Source organism: Dysidea avara, chromosome 10 (genome assembly GCF_963678975.1).
Source record: "Dysidea avara chromosome 10, odDysAvar1.4, whole genome shotgun sequence".
In the NCBI taxonomy this organism is placed as follows: Eukaryota; Metazoa; Porifera; class Demospongiae; order Dictyoceratida; family Dysideidae; genus Dysidea; species Dysidea avara.
The window spans coordinates 20,895,944-20,913,700 of record NC_089281.1 but is presented as its reverse complement, the minus strand read 5'-3'; the positions used below and the strand labels follow the sequence as shown (position 1 = coordinate 20,913,700).

Genomic DNA, 17,757 nt, shown 5'->3' with positions numbered 1-17,757 from the left:
CTAATTTATTTACACATAAATTTATTTTACATGGAAAATAAGAATTATGGTACTATACCCTTTTCAAGGATCCAATAAATCGGCTATCAAAAGTTATGCTTTGTGTTCACAAAAATACAGAAATCTCCAGTTTAGCAGTGACACTATGGTGATCTACAATGTTCAATCAAATTTCCCAATCATAAGTTGCATGGATTAGTACATGAAAAGATCACACGTACACATATTACAGTACAAATACAACATGATTTTAAATGAATATATGCAGTATAGCAATTTATATGTGTCACAGAAAGTATTTGATGTAACTACTTAAAGGATGAATTGCTTGTGGTCTTGTGCTTGTGTATGGTAGTAAAAACTATGTTACACATAGGTGTCATTCTTGGATCCTTTCTTTCCAATCTTGTTGATACTCATCTTAATGCAAGATGGGGTTATTTTAATGGGTGTGATGGACTGGTGTTCAGCAGGCTGTGTATCTGATGAGTATCGACGTTCAGAGGTGAATGGGATGACAAACTTGACTGAGTGTCTCCACACATGGAGGTCAATGACTGCTTGTTGGATGGCTACCGACCACTCATCTCGCTCCTCTCTTGATTCACATGCAATGTAAAAAGCAAATTTCTTGTTCTTCACTAGCAGTGCACTCGGCCTTCTCATTTCTAGCCTGGATGCATTTTCTACCAATGTATTCTGTGTAAACATAAACAACAACACTGCAATAATTTCATTATCACAATATGAGCAATTAGTTATTTACAAGAGCCTGATAATTCAGTCTATACCCAAGGGCCAAAGTGAATTAGGGATTAAAGGCATGTCCACAAATTCGAACTAGGAACCGGATGCAAAAGGAATTTAGGCAATGCGTATTGAATCCTAATTGAACGTGTCCACATGCATTATCACTAGTGCTGTACACCGGTGTCCAATTAACCGGTTATTGGTGTCCAATTAACCGGTGTTGTCTAGGTCAGCCAATAACCGGTGAAGAAACCTTTAAACCGGTTATTGCCCACCCACTTGGTAAACCATAAATTACCCCTGCTGACAAGTGTTAACATTAGGGCTGGAACGAATGTACAAATACATCCTCCGAAGCTTCTTTTCAAAATGTTACCGAAGCTTCGAAGCTTTGTTGCAACTTGCAAATGTCATGTCAACTATTAATGACCACAATTGATGGTTCTTAGGGTGTACACTGTAGCACAAACTCCTACACTTTGTTATAGCTCCAGTATAACCATTGTTTAACAATGGCGGATCCAGGATGGGGCATTTGGGGCAAATTCCCCCCCCCCCCCCCCCCCCCCCTTCAAGAAATTGCATACAAGATCGAGATACTCTAATAGAGCAGTCAATTACTCTAATAAAGCAGTCACAATGTTCATGAGGCAGTGCAGCTTACTTATGAAGCTATAAATAGGATTTTATTTTACATAACATACGTGATATAATATATTTGGTAAAGGATGACTAGCTAATATTGTTGTGACCTTTTTTTTTTTTGCTCTTCAACTTTTTTTTCAGCAAGGTGCCCCCCTCTCTTTCCAGACTCTGGATCCGCCCCTGGTTTAAATTACAATTACATCAAAAAATATGTAAATGGCAGCTTCCACAAGGAGTGATAATACTTGTGCAACTGGTTTAACATGTTGGTATCCATGGTAACAAAGCTTTAGTGGGGTAAAACAGCATCCGAATGTTATGAAACCGAACGAAGCTTCGAACTATTTGTCTCAACCCTAGTTAACATCATAACATAACCTCAAAGAATGTGTAAATATGTGATTGTAATAACTGTTATTGCAAGACAGGATGTTGATGGTCACTTTGGTACCACCCTAAACCTTCCAGCAGGCTTGTTGACTCGCATTATGTCTGCCAATATACACACAAACCAATTAACAGGTTATTTCCAATTATTGGTAGGCAATTAACCAGTGATTGTAGGTGTACAGCACTAATTATCATGCAATGCACATTATTGAATTCACTAGTGTGGTAAACAGATAATTAAACGGTCGAGAAAGCATTCATTTGCGCTAACTGAGAGAACAGTGAGTTTAACAATAGAATGAAAGGAATAGCTCATAGTAACACCGCTTAAGTGGCTCTGCACCAATCCAGTCATCACAAAAAACAAAAAAACAAACAAACAAACGGACAATTCATGTACCCCAACTATATCAATTACTGACTTGAAAGTGAAGTGGCCATGTGGCCATTATGTTTTGCATTGCTTTCACCTATTTTCAGCAGTGTTACAAACGAAGAGCAGTATTAGTAGCGTCTCTACAATCAATCCAGTCACCATTTAAAATATGGATGATTCCCATTCATAAATGTAGGGAAAACATGCATCATGCCATCATGGTGCATGCATTGTATGTACTGCAGCATACCAAAAGGCACATCTCGAGATGAAGCGACGTCAAACAGTGAAAAATCAAGCCCATAGCCTTAGTGATTATCGAGATATGCTTGCCTAAAGGCATCAGTTAGTCAGTAGAAAGTTTCATTGAACACTTTTTTTAATTTCGTAAAATCTATTGGAAGCATTTAGAAGGCACTCGGTTACACCTACCCAATACTGCCAAGGTGCCAGGATGGTATTGTGGAACTGGTTTTTGGGTCACACAGAAAACCTAAACCCCCATGATCCCTAATATACAGTATGGTGATGATACCATGACCACACAGAATTTGCCTAGGCACATATGCCCAAGCCCAAGGGCGATTATAGAAAATTTGCTGACTGGTTTCCAAGAGTAGAAGAGTGTCATACCATGGCAAACCCTTTTTGATACAGTGACAGATACCAGGCATTTAGTTCCAGCCTGACTTAGGAATGGTAAACTAGCTAGCAACGAGTAGATATCACCCCACAACATTTTTTCACAATTGAATTTCACCATTTCAGGTGTTTGCAGAAAGATATAAGCCTTAACAAAGCAGCCACAACACTCTAAAATGATAATCATTCCAGATTAATACACTTGAAAAAGCTGAAAGGCAATTCTGGGGTGATGGTGTGACAAAGAAATTTATGAGGTTTAGCTGCTAGGATTACTGACTGTTCTATTAGAGTATATTGATCTTGTGTATTTTAGAGTATATCGATCTTCTCAATTCAATATTTTAGTAGTATATTGATCTTCTCGGTTCAATTTTTTTTTAAATTTCAAAGTTACTGACCTTGAGAATGTCTAAGCTGATAGAGACGTACTGCGTAGAAAAATGATACCCACATCACAAAAATGATTTAGTGATGCCTAGTTGCTAAATTACACAATACACGGAGTCAGAAAACAGTTTGCCTACCTACTTTGAAGGTCTGGCTTTGTGGAATCTAACAGTGTATGCTAGATTCTTGTCCAAGTAAGCTTGTTGTATAATAGTGCAGTACAGCAGCAGAAAAATTATTGACCACCCATGCATTTAATTATATTTAATATATGTTTTTGTACTATAACAGTGTAGCTTGGTTGCTTCCTGGACTCTCATATCAATGAGGTATACAAAGGTGTAGGAACAAACCACCTCTCTTATAGCACAATTTTTGAGCTCCTTATGTTGTATAAATGCATGTGTACCTCTGTGAAGCTGAAGCTGTGTGTAGGCATTTTCCAGCCAACATCTTCAGGATATTGCCAACATCTTAAAGTGTTTTGTCTCATTACACACCATAACCTCATCCAGGCTGGTAGTTCACCAACCATTTGCTGTGAACATAAAGATATAGCAGTCATATAGTCCATGTACATGACATGTTGTCAGTGCTATTTTACTTCTGATATGAAGTATAAGGAGTTGATTAACCCTCTAACTGTCAGGTTTTCCGGTGGAGCATACCATGGACTGAAAATGGGGCTGTATTAGCCAACCTGTACAGATATCCTCTTAGTAACTATATTATACATATATATCAAAACACTCCCTATGGACTGATATACAAATTGCAAGAAGTCATGGTAATAAATTGCTAGTATTTGAGTATAAACCATGTAAAATAGTCCCTAACATGCACTAGAACCAGTGAATACTTATGACATTGTCAACTTTAAAGAAAAACACATCTTCAGACTACTTACTGCATTAAATGCACAACCATGAGATACAATGTTTGTACTGTATTGTGTACTCATGATCAGACACCATCACAATTGTATATACTCAGCCTGACTAGTCTGACCCACACGCCAGGGTAATACATGCCAAGAGTACAATGTATCAATAGTGTACACACTGTTCTAGTTAAGTACAAGCAGGAAAACAGGTACTTTAAGCTATTAAAATTTACATTATCCACTTCATTGTACAACACCTTATGTCATGTACTTGCATTGCAGCAAACACACAAATAAATATACAGAAAGTTCAAAAACTCAACTAAAGCACTCAGCAGTAAAGAGCTACAATGTATTTTGATTTATACAGTTGTAATTACAAACAGTTGAAGAACATTTTTTTATAACTGCACATAGAGCTAATACAGAGAATGTTGACCTACTAAGAGAAAAAATTATAAAATGTCTCCAAACAAAGGATTGAACCATTTTCTACCCTTTTGTTTGTTGGACTTTTATCATCTTGAACAGATGAAACACACAAAAAAGGTTCTGAAAACAAATGCAAGATCAATGAAAAAATATTTCTCAATTCATACGTATAGCTACTTGTTCAATAATATCCATAATACCACTATCACTGTTAATAATGTACAAGAACTGATCATGTGTGAGGTCACCAGTGGCTATCTTGATCGTTACTAGACCTAATCATAAAATAATTAGTTGATCTTTTTCAAGTTTAGAATTACTCAGTTATAATGTATTGTTATGTGCTATAGCTATTATAATCTAATCCAAAACAGCCAAGCTGTAAAAAAAGTGTGCGGCCCTCAGAAAGGCTATGGTGAAAAAAGATGTGAAATCCAAGGTGGCGGCCAAGAAATGGCTGTGATGGTAGGTTAATGGTAAAAAATTTAATAATGACAATTCAGGTAAATTTTGTGAAGCGGCACAAAAATTCACCTGAATTGTCGTTATTAAAATTTTTACCATTAACCTACCATCACAGCCATTTCTTGGCCGCCACCTTGGATTTCACATCTTTTTTCACCATAGCCTTTCTGAGGGCCGCACACTTTTTTTACAGCTTGGCTGTTTTGGATTAGATTTCATTTCTTTTTGTATTTGTATACCCCAAAGCCGGCCTATGGCCAGCTTTGGGACTTTTTAACCTATGTTTTTTTTCTTTACTACAGGAAGACAAAAAGATGAAGTAGATGTACTTTAAATATTTTATCAGTAAATGTACAAATTATATATATAATACATATGTGATCGGATTTGCGAAAAGGGGTCTTCCACACACATCCAATTTGCCAACTTTGACAATTGATAACTTCAGATTGGAAAGAGCTATTGCCTTGAAATTTGGACAGTGGTGATTTCTTTGCAGCTGAACTCTCTACATGATAGTTTCTTTGTAGCTGAACTCTCTACAAGGTAATTTCTTCTAGCTGATCTCTCTACAGGGAGATTTTTTGTAGCTGAACTATCTACAAGGTAACTTCTTCTAGCTGATCTCTCTACAGGGTGATTTGTTTGTAGTTGAATTCTTTACAGGTGATTTGTTTGCAGCTGAGCTCTTTACAGAATGGTTTCTTTGTAGCTGAACTCTCTACAAAGTAACTTCTTCTAGCTGATCTCTCTACAGGGTGATTTGTTTGTAGCTGAACTCTCTACAGGTGATTTGTATGTAGCTGAATTCTGTACAGGTGATTTGTTTGTAGCTGAATTCTGTACAGGTGGTTTCTTTGTAGCTGAACTCTCTAAAAGGTAACTTCTTCTTACTGATCTTTCTACAGGGCAATTTGTTTCTGGCAGAATTTTCTACAGGGTGATTTCTTTGCAGCTGAACTCTCTACATGATGGTTTCTTTGTAGCTGAACACTCTACAAGGTAATTTCTTCTAACTGATCTCTCTACAGGGTGATTTGTTTGTAGCTGAATTATCTACAAGGTAACTTCTTCTAGCTGATCTCTCTACAGGATGATTTGTTCGTAGCTGAATTCTGTACAGGTGATTTGTTTGCAGCTGAGCTCTTTACAGAATGGTTTCTTTGTAGCTGAACTCTCTACAAGGTAACTTTTCTAGCTGATGTCTCTACAAGGTAGCTAGTTTGTAGCTGAACTCTCTACATGGTGGTTTCTTTGTAACAGAACTTTCTACAAGGTGACTTATTCTAGCTGATCTTTCAATAGGGTGATTTGTTTGTAGCTTCACTCTCTACAAGGTAACTTCTTCTAGCTGATCTCTCTACAGGGAGATTTGTTTGTAACTGAACTTTCTAAATGATGGTTTCTTTGTAGCTGAACTCTCTACAAGTTAACTTCTTCTAGCTGATCTCTCTGCAGGGTGATTTGTTTGTAGCTGAATTCTGTACAGGTGATTTGTTTGCAGCTGAGCTCTTTACAGAATGGTTTCTTTGTAGCTGAACTCTCTACAAGGTAACTTCTTCTAACTGATCTTTCTACGGGGCAATTTGTTTCTGGCAGAATTTTCTACAGGGTGATTTCTTTGCAGCTGAACTCTCTACATGGTGTTTTCTTTGTAGCTGAACTCTCTACAAGGTAACTTCTTCTAGCTGATCTCTCTACAGGGTGACTTGTTCGTAGCTGAACGATCTACAAGGTAACTTCTTCTAGCTGATCTCTCTACAGCGAGATTTGTTTGTAGCTGAACTCTCTACAGGTGATTTGTTTGAAGCTGAACTCTCTAAATGATGGTTTCTTTGTAGCTGAACTCTCTACAAGTTAACTTCTTCTAGCTGATCTCTCTACATGGTGATTTGTTTGTAGCTGAACTATCTACAAGGTAACTTCTTCTAACTGATCTTTCTACAGGTCAATTTGTTCGTGGCAGAATTTTATACAGGGTGATTTCTTGGCAGCTGAACTCTCTACATGGTGGTTTCTTTGTTGCTGAACTCTCTACAAGGTAACTTCTTCTAGCTGATCTCTCTACAGGGTGATTTGTTTGTAGCTGAACGATCTACAAGGTAACTTCTTCTAGCTGATCTCTCTACAGGGAGATTTTTTTGTAGCTGAACTCTCTACAGGTGATTTGTTTGAAGCTGAACTCTCTAAATGATGGTTTCTTTGTAGCTGAACTCTCTACAAGTTAACTTCTTCTAGCTGATCTCTCTACATGGTGATTTATTTGTAGCTGAATTCTGTACAGGTGGTTTGTTTGCAGCTGAGCTCTTTAAAGAATGGTTTCTTTGTAGCTGAACTCTCTACAAGGTAACTTCTTCTAGCTGATGTCTCTACAATGTCACTAGTTTGTAGTTGAGCTCTCTACATGGTGGTTTTTTTGTAACTGAACTCTCTACAATGTGACCTCTTCTAGCTGATCTTTCTACAGGGTGATTTGTTTGAAGCTGAACTCTCTACAAGGTAACTTCTTCTAGCTGATCTCTCTACAGGTAGATTTGTTTGTAGCTGAACTCTCTACATGATGGTTTCTTTGTAGTTGAACTCTCTCAAGGTAACTTCTTCTAGCTGATGTCTTTACAGGGTCACTAGTTTGTAGCTGAATTCTCTACATGGTGGTTTCTTTGTAACTGAACTCTCTACAAGGTAACTTTTTCTAGCTCATCTTTCTACAGGGTGATTTATTTGTAGCTGAATTCTGTACAGGTGGTTTGTTTGCAGCTGAGCTCTTTAAAGAATGGTTTCTTTGTAGCTGAACTCTCTACAAGGTAACTTCTTCTAGCTGATGTCTCTACAATGTCACTAGTTTGTAGCTGAGCTCTCTACATGGTGGTTTTTTTGTAACTGAACTCTCTACAAGGTGACCTCTTCTAGCTGATCTTTCTACAGGGTGATTTGTTTGAAGCTGAACTCTCTACAAGGTAACTTCTTCTAGCTGATCTCTCTACAGGGAGATTTGTTTGTAGCTGAACTCTCTATAAGGTGATTTGTTTGTAGTTGATCTCTCTGCAGGTTGATTTGTTTTAGCTGAACTCTCTACAGGCTGATTTGTTTGTAGCCGATCTCTCTACAGGGTAATTTGTTTGTAGCTGAACTCTCTACAAGTTGATTTGTGTGTAGTTGATCTCTCTGCAGGTTGATTTGTTTGTAGCCGATCTCTCTACAGGGCAATTTGTTTGTAGCTGATCTCTCTACAGGGTGATTTTTTTGTAGCTGACCTCTCTTCAGGGTGATTTGTTTCTAGCTGATCTCTCTACAGAGCAATTTGTTTGTAGCTGATCTCTCTACAGGGTGATTTTTTTGTAGCTGACCTCTCTTCAGGGTGATATGTTTGTAGCTGATCTCTCTACAGGGTGATTTTTTGTAGCTGACCTCTCTTCAGGGTGATTTGTTTCTAGCTGATTGCTCTACAGGTTGATTTGTTTGTAGATGAACTCTCTACAGGGTAATTTACTTGTAGCTGAACTCCTTACTTTGTGTCTAGTTTGTAGCTGATCTCTCTACAGGGTGATTTGTTTGTAGCTGAACTCCTTACATTGTGTGTAGTTTCTAGCTGATCTCTCTACAAGTTGATTTGTGTGTAGCTGATCTCTCTGCAGGTTGATTTGTTTGTAGCCGATCTCTCTACAGGTAATCTGTTTGTAGCTGAACTCTCTATCTCTCTACAGGTAATCTGTTTGTAGCTGAACTCTCTATAAGCTGATTTGTTTGTAGCTGATCTCTCTACAGGTAATCTGTTTGTAGCTGAACTCTCTATAAGGTGATTTGTTTGTAGCTGATCTCTCTGCAGGTTGATTTGTTTTAGCTGAACTCTCTACAGGGTGATTGCTTGTAGCTGAACTCCTTACATTGTGTCTAGTTTCTAGCTGATGTCTCTACAGGGTGATTTTATTATTATTATTATTATTATTATTGTTACTGAGCAGACAGCACAGCTGATATGCTCAGGAAAAGAAAAGCAATCATAAAATGAATTTAGCTACATAGTTACAAAGATTACAGTTATTGAGTTCTATACAATGTTTGCAGTTCCGCTGAAAAAGAGTCAATATTGTTGCTCTCAATGATGGAGCTGAACTCTCTTCAGGGTGATTTGTTTCTAGCTGATCTCTCTATAGGTAGATTTGTGTTGATTTGTTCATTGCTGATCGCTCTAAAGGTTGATTTGTTGCAGCTGAACACCCTGCAAAGTGTTTTGTTTGTAGCTGATCACTGTAAAGGGTAATTTGTTTGTAGCTGAACTCTCTCCACAGTGACTTGTGTGTAGCTGAATTCTGTGTAACTGAATTCTCTAGAGAGTGACTTAATTGTAGCTGAATTCTCTACACAGTGCATGACTTGTTTATAGCTGAACTTTCTTCAGTGTGACTTGTAATGTTCTGAATCTCTATAGTGATATATTTGCTTAACTCTCCACATGGTGACTGTCTTCTTGCTGAACTGTCTATAAGATTAACTGTTTGCAGCTGAACTCTCTACAGAATAACTTGTGATGTAATAAAATTCTATAATGGAGTAAATAAATTAGCCGAATGCTCTATTAGGGTGACTGTTCTATTAGAGTATCTCGATCTCGCATTTGCTACACGGAGTTGGCTTTCGAATCATAACTCAGTGGTTTGTAATCCGATTCTTCTGTACTACTGCAAGGACTTTCTATGAAGATTATTCCAGCTATACACCGATTTTCAGCTCATTGCTCTAAGCGGTTTGCCTAGTAGGCGTGAAAACTAATACTTTTTTATTCATAAAAATCGATCGCGTAATTGTGACACAGGTTGGGTTTTGTGTCATATCTCCGTGGTCTTTATCTCGATTCCTTTCAAACCACCAAAAGGCACTCCTACGATGGTTACTCCATCTACATAGCAATTTTCAACTCATTCCATGAAGCGGTTTACCCTGTAGGCGTGACAACAAATCGATCTTGTTTTACGCGAATAATCGGTCATAACTCCTGAACCATTCATCGGATTTGTACCAAATTTGATGGTAGGATTCGCCTTTGGACTCCCTTTCTGTGTGCCAAATTTCAAGGCGATCGGAGTACGCGTTTGCTTGTTATAGCAATTTTTGCAAGTGTGCGAAAAGACGAAGAAGAAGAAAAAAACGAAGAAAAATAAACGAAACTTTGGCAGCTCGTATCTCGGAAATGGCTGGAGCGATTTCCTTCAAATTTGGAATGTAGATTCCCTTGGCTGGCGGGCAACTGTGTAGCAAATTTGGTTCCAATCAGATAAGTGATCACCGAGATACAAAGGTGTGAAAATGACGTTTTCGTTCTTCCTGTCAATATACTCACGGTGTGGCGCGCCGGCTTCTTGGGCCGCACGACACACTACCGTATGTCTTGATATTTGATGTAGTTTAAGTAATAGTTGTATCATGTACCTGAGTGATTTGCCTGATATGTACACCCACGCTCTCGGGCCACATGTACACCCAAGCTCGAGGGCCATTAGGCCCGAGAGTGTGGGTGTACATATCAGGCAAATCACGAGGGCACGTGATACAACTGATATGTACCATGCCAATGCAGGCTAAGAGCCTGCGGGCGACTAATCACCCAAACCAATACGAGACCAACCACCGAATTCATTATATAGACCAACTTGTGTAATTTGATTATGGGACAGCAACAACTAACGTTGTGACTACATTTGTTAACATAAATGGGCAAATCCTACGCATATCACGGAAACACTCAATTTAGTGATTTTACAAGTGTTTCAAAGTTGCTACATCACTTAAACACTGTTTACACAGTTTTCTAAACATCTAGAGGGGTAAGCTTCGCTGTAGAATGGTTACCTCGTGATATACGAAAAGTGGGCATGGTACATAATCAAACACGCGGACAAGCGATTGTAAATTACCCATGACACTAGTTCTCACAACTTTCGTTTGTCAACTCATAGGGTGGTGAGGGAGTTGAATTGCCTCCGTCTGAGTGCTGTAGGATGGAAAATCGGCCTCAAGGTTTCATCACGTGAGCAATAATAAACTCCAACAATCGAATGCTGCCAGGATTCTTATAAAAACAAACTAACGTTACCTCACCAGATGTCAAGGCCATGGTGTAATTAAAATAAACCATGGCCAGCCATGGTTTAACTTAAATGTACCCTGAAATTTTCCTTTGAAGTTAGGTGGTTTCATGGTACATTGTATCATAATATCATATCAGTGTTGTTGTTGTTATTCTGTAAACTACAAGTGTGTGTTCAGTATGTGAATTAGTTCTCAATTATCAAACGGTGCGATAGCACTGTTCAAGTAGGGATTGCCCCAAAAATTTCACGCGTCTCCCAAAATTCCACCTTTGAAAATCATCCTAGAGACATCTTACATGGCGGAAATCACCTTTATACGGAATAGTACTGGTTCATATAATATTTAATACAGCATTAAATATAACAAAACATTTACTGGTGTCCAGATATAGAATTTTAAAAAAATTGCTAAAACTCGAATTTTAGTCTCACTGCCTGACTGACTACAGTTGCAAGGCTAGAGGTCAAATGAAGCAGCACACGGCCACCACTATTTTATGCCACAATAGCAAGCTCACCAGTAGAATATACCTTAGGGGTTCCGACAAGTTTGTGCCCTCTGCGTCTTTTATCTTCAATCAGGCTGCTTGTCTTCTTTTTCATCCAACAAAACCATAATATCGAGGCGTCAATTTTCTGCATCAACACTTTCTTTCAGCAGCATATTTAGCCACCACTGAATTATTTCAGAGCTGGATTTCAGAAGCGCTTCAGTCCCAGTGCTACTATAAGAGGTATACCATGCAGCTAGATATCTGCAACTTTAGTTTGTGATTGGGATCCCGTTCGCGATAGGTTCAACCACACTCATCAAACAAGGTGGACTAATAGTGATAGAGTACGGAGATCACACCTCTGACAACCTAGCTATTTACTTAACAGTAAACAAGATGACCTCACCCATTATTGGTCTAGCTAGCTGCACACCCTTGGTTGACTCAAGATACTCTAATACAACAGTCATGTATGATATTCTAATAGAACAGTAACAGGTTACACTGTGCTACAACTAAAAACTAAACAAACTAGTAGTATTTTAAAAAAAAGTTAATTTAAAGGGTTCTATGCAACAAAAAAAAGTAGTGAAACAAGATATTAATAATGGTATTACAGCATGCGCATAGCTCAGTGGGAAGTCCCTACTTTGGCATTGAATAAAATAACTGTTATAGTTAAGTAGGGACTTTCCCACCAAGCTATGCTGTAATACCATAATCCGTCTCTTGTTTCACTAATTTTATTGCATAGATCCCTCTTTCATTTTAATTTTTTTTAAATGCTATGTACATAAAATTAGCTGTAACAGTTGTCACCTTTATAATGAACTGGCAGGTTATTTTGTTCACTCAAGCAGGGGCAGTGGAGCAGGCCAAAGAGTGAGGAGGCCAGACCAACTGTAAGCTGAAGACCAAAAAAAAGAAGGTTACTACCTGCTGACAATAGCTGCCCTCCACCAACTATATTTCCTTATTTATAACAACTACACATACATAGCTAAGAAGAGCTTGCTACACTGCTTCTCTGAATACTGTGACTGCTCTATTAGAGTATCTAGATCTTGACTGTTCTATTAGAGTATCTCAATCTTTTCTTACCAACATTGTCCCATAAAAGTGGGGGGTGGGGGAGGGGGGATACATGGCCCCCCTACCCCCCCACCTATGCACTCAAGACAAAGACCAATTTAAATAAAGACTTGCAGGTTTTGCTATTTTTGTACTGATATAGTATTTCTCGTGTATATTAAACTGATTGTGGCTATATCTTTTGCTTCAATCACGTAACTTGGTAGGTGTGAACATTATTACATGCTAAATGGCATCAGCATGGCAGGATAGGGCAGAGCTTTCAGATACGTAACATATAAGCACCTAGTAAATAATTTATACACGGAAACACATACAAACAGTCTATAACAAATTTTGCTCAGCTATTCGTGGCATTTGTACTGAAAACTGCCGACTGCTAACCATTATTTTGAGCTCTGAAGCCATAAACCAAACAGATTAACTGTATTCCTTAGGCTCCATCCCTATTCTTTTGATAGCTAGGACAATATGCAAACTGAGTTATGGTCAGACACAAAGGCTATTTGGATGGCAACTTACTGTTATATTTGTCTCTGCTAAGGTACTACATTCAATCTGAGACTTTAAGAAACATATCAGTCAGGTTAAGACACTCTAAAAGAAGTAGCTAAAAATAAATATATACAATGGCAGATCCAGGATGGGGCATTTGGGGAAAATTCCCCATCCTCCCCCCCCTCCCTCCATCAGTGGAAGAGCCATACTCCTTTTGACGGAAATACTATACACCTTGTCAGGCCAAAGTCAATTTATATAACTCATGAAAACTGCATATTATAACCATTTATTGCAAACTGACTAAAACCAAAGTTAAAACAGCTGTTAAACTGTCAACCAGCACCTTCGTACGTACTAAGCGCCTCTAAAAATAATTATAATTATCATGTTGCTGGTGTTTAAGAGTTTTGTAACCTTTTATACATCCTCGATACAGCTTTAAAGACTTCACAACCATCTACAAATGACATTATGACAAAATCGACCTACTAAGGAGTGATCATTGCTGCTTAAAAATACAACAACTAACAAGAGAACTGATCTGCTTTCCCCAACCACCTACAACTTAGGCTGTTTGTGCCCCTCCCCTTGCCAGCTCCTGGATCCGCCCCTGATATACCCTTTAATTATAGTAGTAACCAATGAGAAACTTTTGCTGACAGTAGCAGGGAAATTCTGTGAACCAGAGGAACCTAGACTATATAGTATGACAATGCAAAAACCTCTAAATTAATAGGGAGCTCTAAGAATGCTATCCCGCTAGGGACCTGTGAGAAGGCTTAAGCCTGTGAATACAGGGAGTCAGAAACATGTAACTAAAACTAGAAGAGCTACATCAGTGATCAGACTAAAAGCACTAATATGTAAGTGGTGAGTACACAAGTTGTACCTCTTATCTCTCCCTCCACAGGACTGAACCATTTCCTAATATTCCTACCACCCAAGTATCACTTGTTACTGCAACTTGGGCATCACAGTGTAGATCAAAGTGTTGTGGTGTCCATAGCAACTGACTATTGGAAGATCATTCCTCTAGTAAACAATTACTATAGCACACAAGATAATAAAAAAAATATGCATGCACTCAGAAATGATATATCTGCAATATGTACCACTCTGCGTGGGCAGTTCAAAGCCATAATTTGTATATTGCACTGCTGCAGACCGCAGCGAATGCATTATAACTTATAACGCACTGGTTGCGGTTTTGTAGACCACAACGAGTGCATTATAAGTTATAATGCACCGACCGCCGTGCAATACACAGATATTGCACTGGCTGCGGTTTTTTGCAGCATAGCACAAGTGCCGGTGGCGAGGACCACTACGACACCTCACCTAATAGGTGGAAGAACACTTCACAGATCACTCGAATTCTTTTATAGCCTGACATGTAAAGGTCGATTGTGGGCCATAACGTCACCAATACGTATAATGTTTACAAGCAGCCAATGGCGATCGAAAAAGCCAACACGGGTGGCCACAACTCTAGTCTACATATATATAAACGTACTTATATACCTTACTAGTCTGGTGCCATCTTAGCCCAGATTAAACTGTAGTCCACTTTGACAATGACTCAATAAAACAAATATATTCTAAATAATACTAACCTTTACGTTCGATTGTGGTAACCAGTTTTGTCATGCCACCAGATTCGAGTTTAGCCAGTGTGAATTAGACTAGTATCGTTTAGTAGTTGGGTTTTGTTTACTTAAAACGTCTATTTAGCTACTTTTTTTCGCTCGAGGGAATCACTATGGCGATTAGCCTGGTGCTTAGTCTATATGGCGATTGAGTGATCACGCTGGCATGTTGAGCACTACATAATGAGAGTCGAACAGTGAATGCAGGTTAGTGATATAACCCATAGCGTACTAGCTTTCAATGTCTCAGGTGGCTGCAGTACTGCAGGGGGGACGTCATCGCAACGTCCGGCTTGGTTACCCACAATCGATGTTAGAAACCTGGCCTTTATAAGTGTTACAGCTGTCTTGTGAGACTGTCCCCACCTATTAGGTGAGCGGTACATAACAGTTATACAACGTGCACTCGTGCTCTGCCTGTATAAACGCACTTGCCTTCGGCCCTAACGGCCCTCAGGCTCGTGCATTTATATCAGGCAGAGCACTCGTGGCCGTTGTATAACTACATAATGTCATGCTAGCTATCAGGCAGAAGGTAAATCACCAAGTAAAGCCAGATAGGGTAGAAGTGATCTTTAGCTAGTAGAGCATGCGTATGTGTATATGTACTACATACAACACACATGTTACTTTAGATAGACCTCCTGACTTCAAGCACTAAATAAGGCTGTTTCTGGATATAAAAGTCATGAAATAAATTTAAAGAATTACATAATTCATAGTCAGATTATGCTTGGTCGAAGGCATCAGTTAGTCAGTTGGAAAATTCAGTTAGCTAAATAGGAATCTACAAATTCTACAGAAACTTTTGGGATCACACTGAAGGCATTTTGGGTTCAGTTATGCATAACCATGCAAGTATCATGAAGGGAAAGTGAGGCTGGATCAGTTTTGGATGATATTTTTGGGCAAATAAGTCCAAACCCTACTATATACACTACGTACAGTATTCCTGTACTAAATGATTATTGCCACACCAAAGAATGGAACTAAGTCTGTTTGACATGTACATGGGATATGTATTTAAAAGGAGCAGTAATTGTAGCTACATACCAATATTACTATGATGTAATTGACGAAACCCTATTATGTGCAAGCCAGGGAACTTTTTTTGTATAACTTCACAACCAATAAAATAACAAGAATAGCAAATTAAAGTACAAAGAAAAAAGGCAATAAGCATTACTGCATAATTGATGGGAGTCTTGACTCTACTTGAATGAGGTCAATCGGTGCTGATCCTAAAGAGTGGCCAAAGGACCTCTTTGAGAGTCTAGAACCCCTCAGACATCTAATTGCTGACCTCAGAAATGAAAAAGACAAGCAGTACCGGATCCACCCCATTACAGCAGCATAATTTGAGTCACTTTTATCTGATAGTAAGGAAGTAAGGCGTTTGTAAAACATGGTTGCTTTGTTAGCCATTCCTCCTGTCGCTGAAAAAATTAAAGGAGTAAAAGAACTCTGTTCAACTTCACGTATACAAGCTTCATATGAACGCTTCTTACACAATTCATGTTTTCTGTAAATGGCACTGGCACTGGTGGTACGATTACTATGGGTTAAAGATTTTATAAACATCAATGTAAGTTTTCTCACTATGGCTCCCCCAAAAACCATTGGCTGAAATATCTAGTCGAGCACCATCTTCGATGCTTAATGAGGCTAAGGTGAACTGCTCACCTGTAATAGGTTGTAAATGTGGTTCAACATCCACCTCATGGCAGACCTCAGTAAGTTAAGCTCGCTGTTAAGTCACGGATCTCGTTGTGACAGACTGAAGGGAAGCCACTCTTGGGACATGTAAAGGAATGTTCACAGTGAACTTAGTTCCACAGGCGCAATGTTGAGGAAGCCTGGCAGGATCCCATCCATATCTGAGAGCAACAGCGTCGTGGAAGGCAGTTTTGTGAGGGGAAAAATTGTGCTCCTGTAAAGGTAGAACAGTTAACCAATTTTAAGCTCCCTTTTCAGAAGTTGATCTCTTCTGACTAGTTGTAGCCCGTTCTAGTAAAGATGCTTTGTTAGAAGATGTCATGGAAAATTTCAAGCTATATATTTCATTTTTTTATTAAAAGTTGTTCACCACAAATATCACTTGAGAAAGTGCTGGTTTGAGATAACAGAAGGGATTACAGAGGCTTGGTAACTTTGTTAGAGGTGGTAAACTCAAAAGCACACATTCTGATAGGGTTGATAATACCCATGCCACCAATCCTAGTGAGAAGAGCCAAAAAATCTCTTTCTAAATCACTAGGTGGTAGATGGCTAGTTACTGCAGGAATGAAGCTGTGTCTAATGCATTCCTCAAGTGGGTGAAAAGATGATCAACATTTACTGACTAGTCCAGGTGTAAAGGCAGAGTAAGCCGCATGGGGCTGGGTGATGGCAAAAGATGACAACAACTTTAATTCTCTGATCCAAGTGGTGATTTTATTAGAAATATACTGTGCAACAAAAGCAGTAGATCCAATAGCAGCCCCGAGATGAGGCCATCCATCTGTGGTTACATTGACACAAGTATTAGCAAAAAGCAATTGAGCATGTTTCAGGTACTGTTCTTTGACAACAAGCCAAGTCTTAGATGCATTAGGAAAATAGCCAAAATGTGGTCCAAGTAATGAAAGCTGGTCCCACCACAGATGCAGACGTGAACCTTTACTACAAACACTTGTATCATCTGCATACCACGCCTGAGTGATATTGTTAAGTAATCTACGAATAAGAGATATTGTAGGCAAGGCATAAAAAGTCCATCAGAGCAGGCGTATGGCAACTAAGGAACATACCCTGGAGATTAGGAACAGTCTCTCTACACAACTTCAAAGAACTGTTGATTTAAATAGCGAACCTGGAGCCTCTTCGTGGTTGTTAGCCCTGCCACTACAAGATCAAGGTTTCCATCTAACTAAACAGGAATTCTGGGATGCACTCCACCTGCGTTATGATTGGAATTTACTGA

General features: G+C 38.8%; 1 protein-coding gene across 1 annotated transcript; it reads right to left on the bottom strand.

Annotated features, from left to right (window-relative positions):
• Positions 1-193: 193 nt before the first annotated feature.
• On the bottom strand, positions 194-3,731 carry LOC136267917 (rhotekin-2-like). The gene is made up of 2 exons (XM_066063118.1): positions 3,603-3,731; positions 194-699 (listed from the first exon to the last, which is right to left on the bottom strand). Exons 1-2 carry the CDS (start codon positions 3,726-3,728, stop codon positions 367-369), a joined length of 459 nt encoding a protein of 152 aa, XP_065919190.1. The 5' UTR covers positions 3,729-3,731; the 3' UTR covers positions 194-366.
• Positions 3,732-17,757: the final 14,026 nt, after the last annotated feature.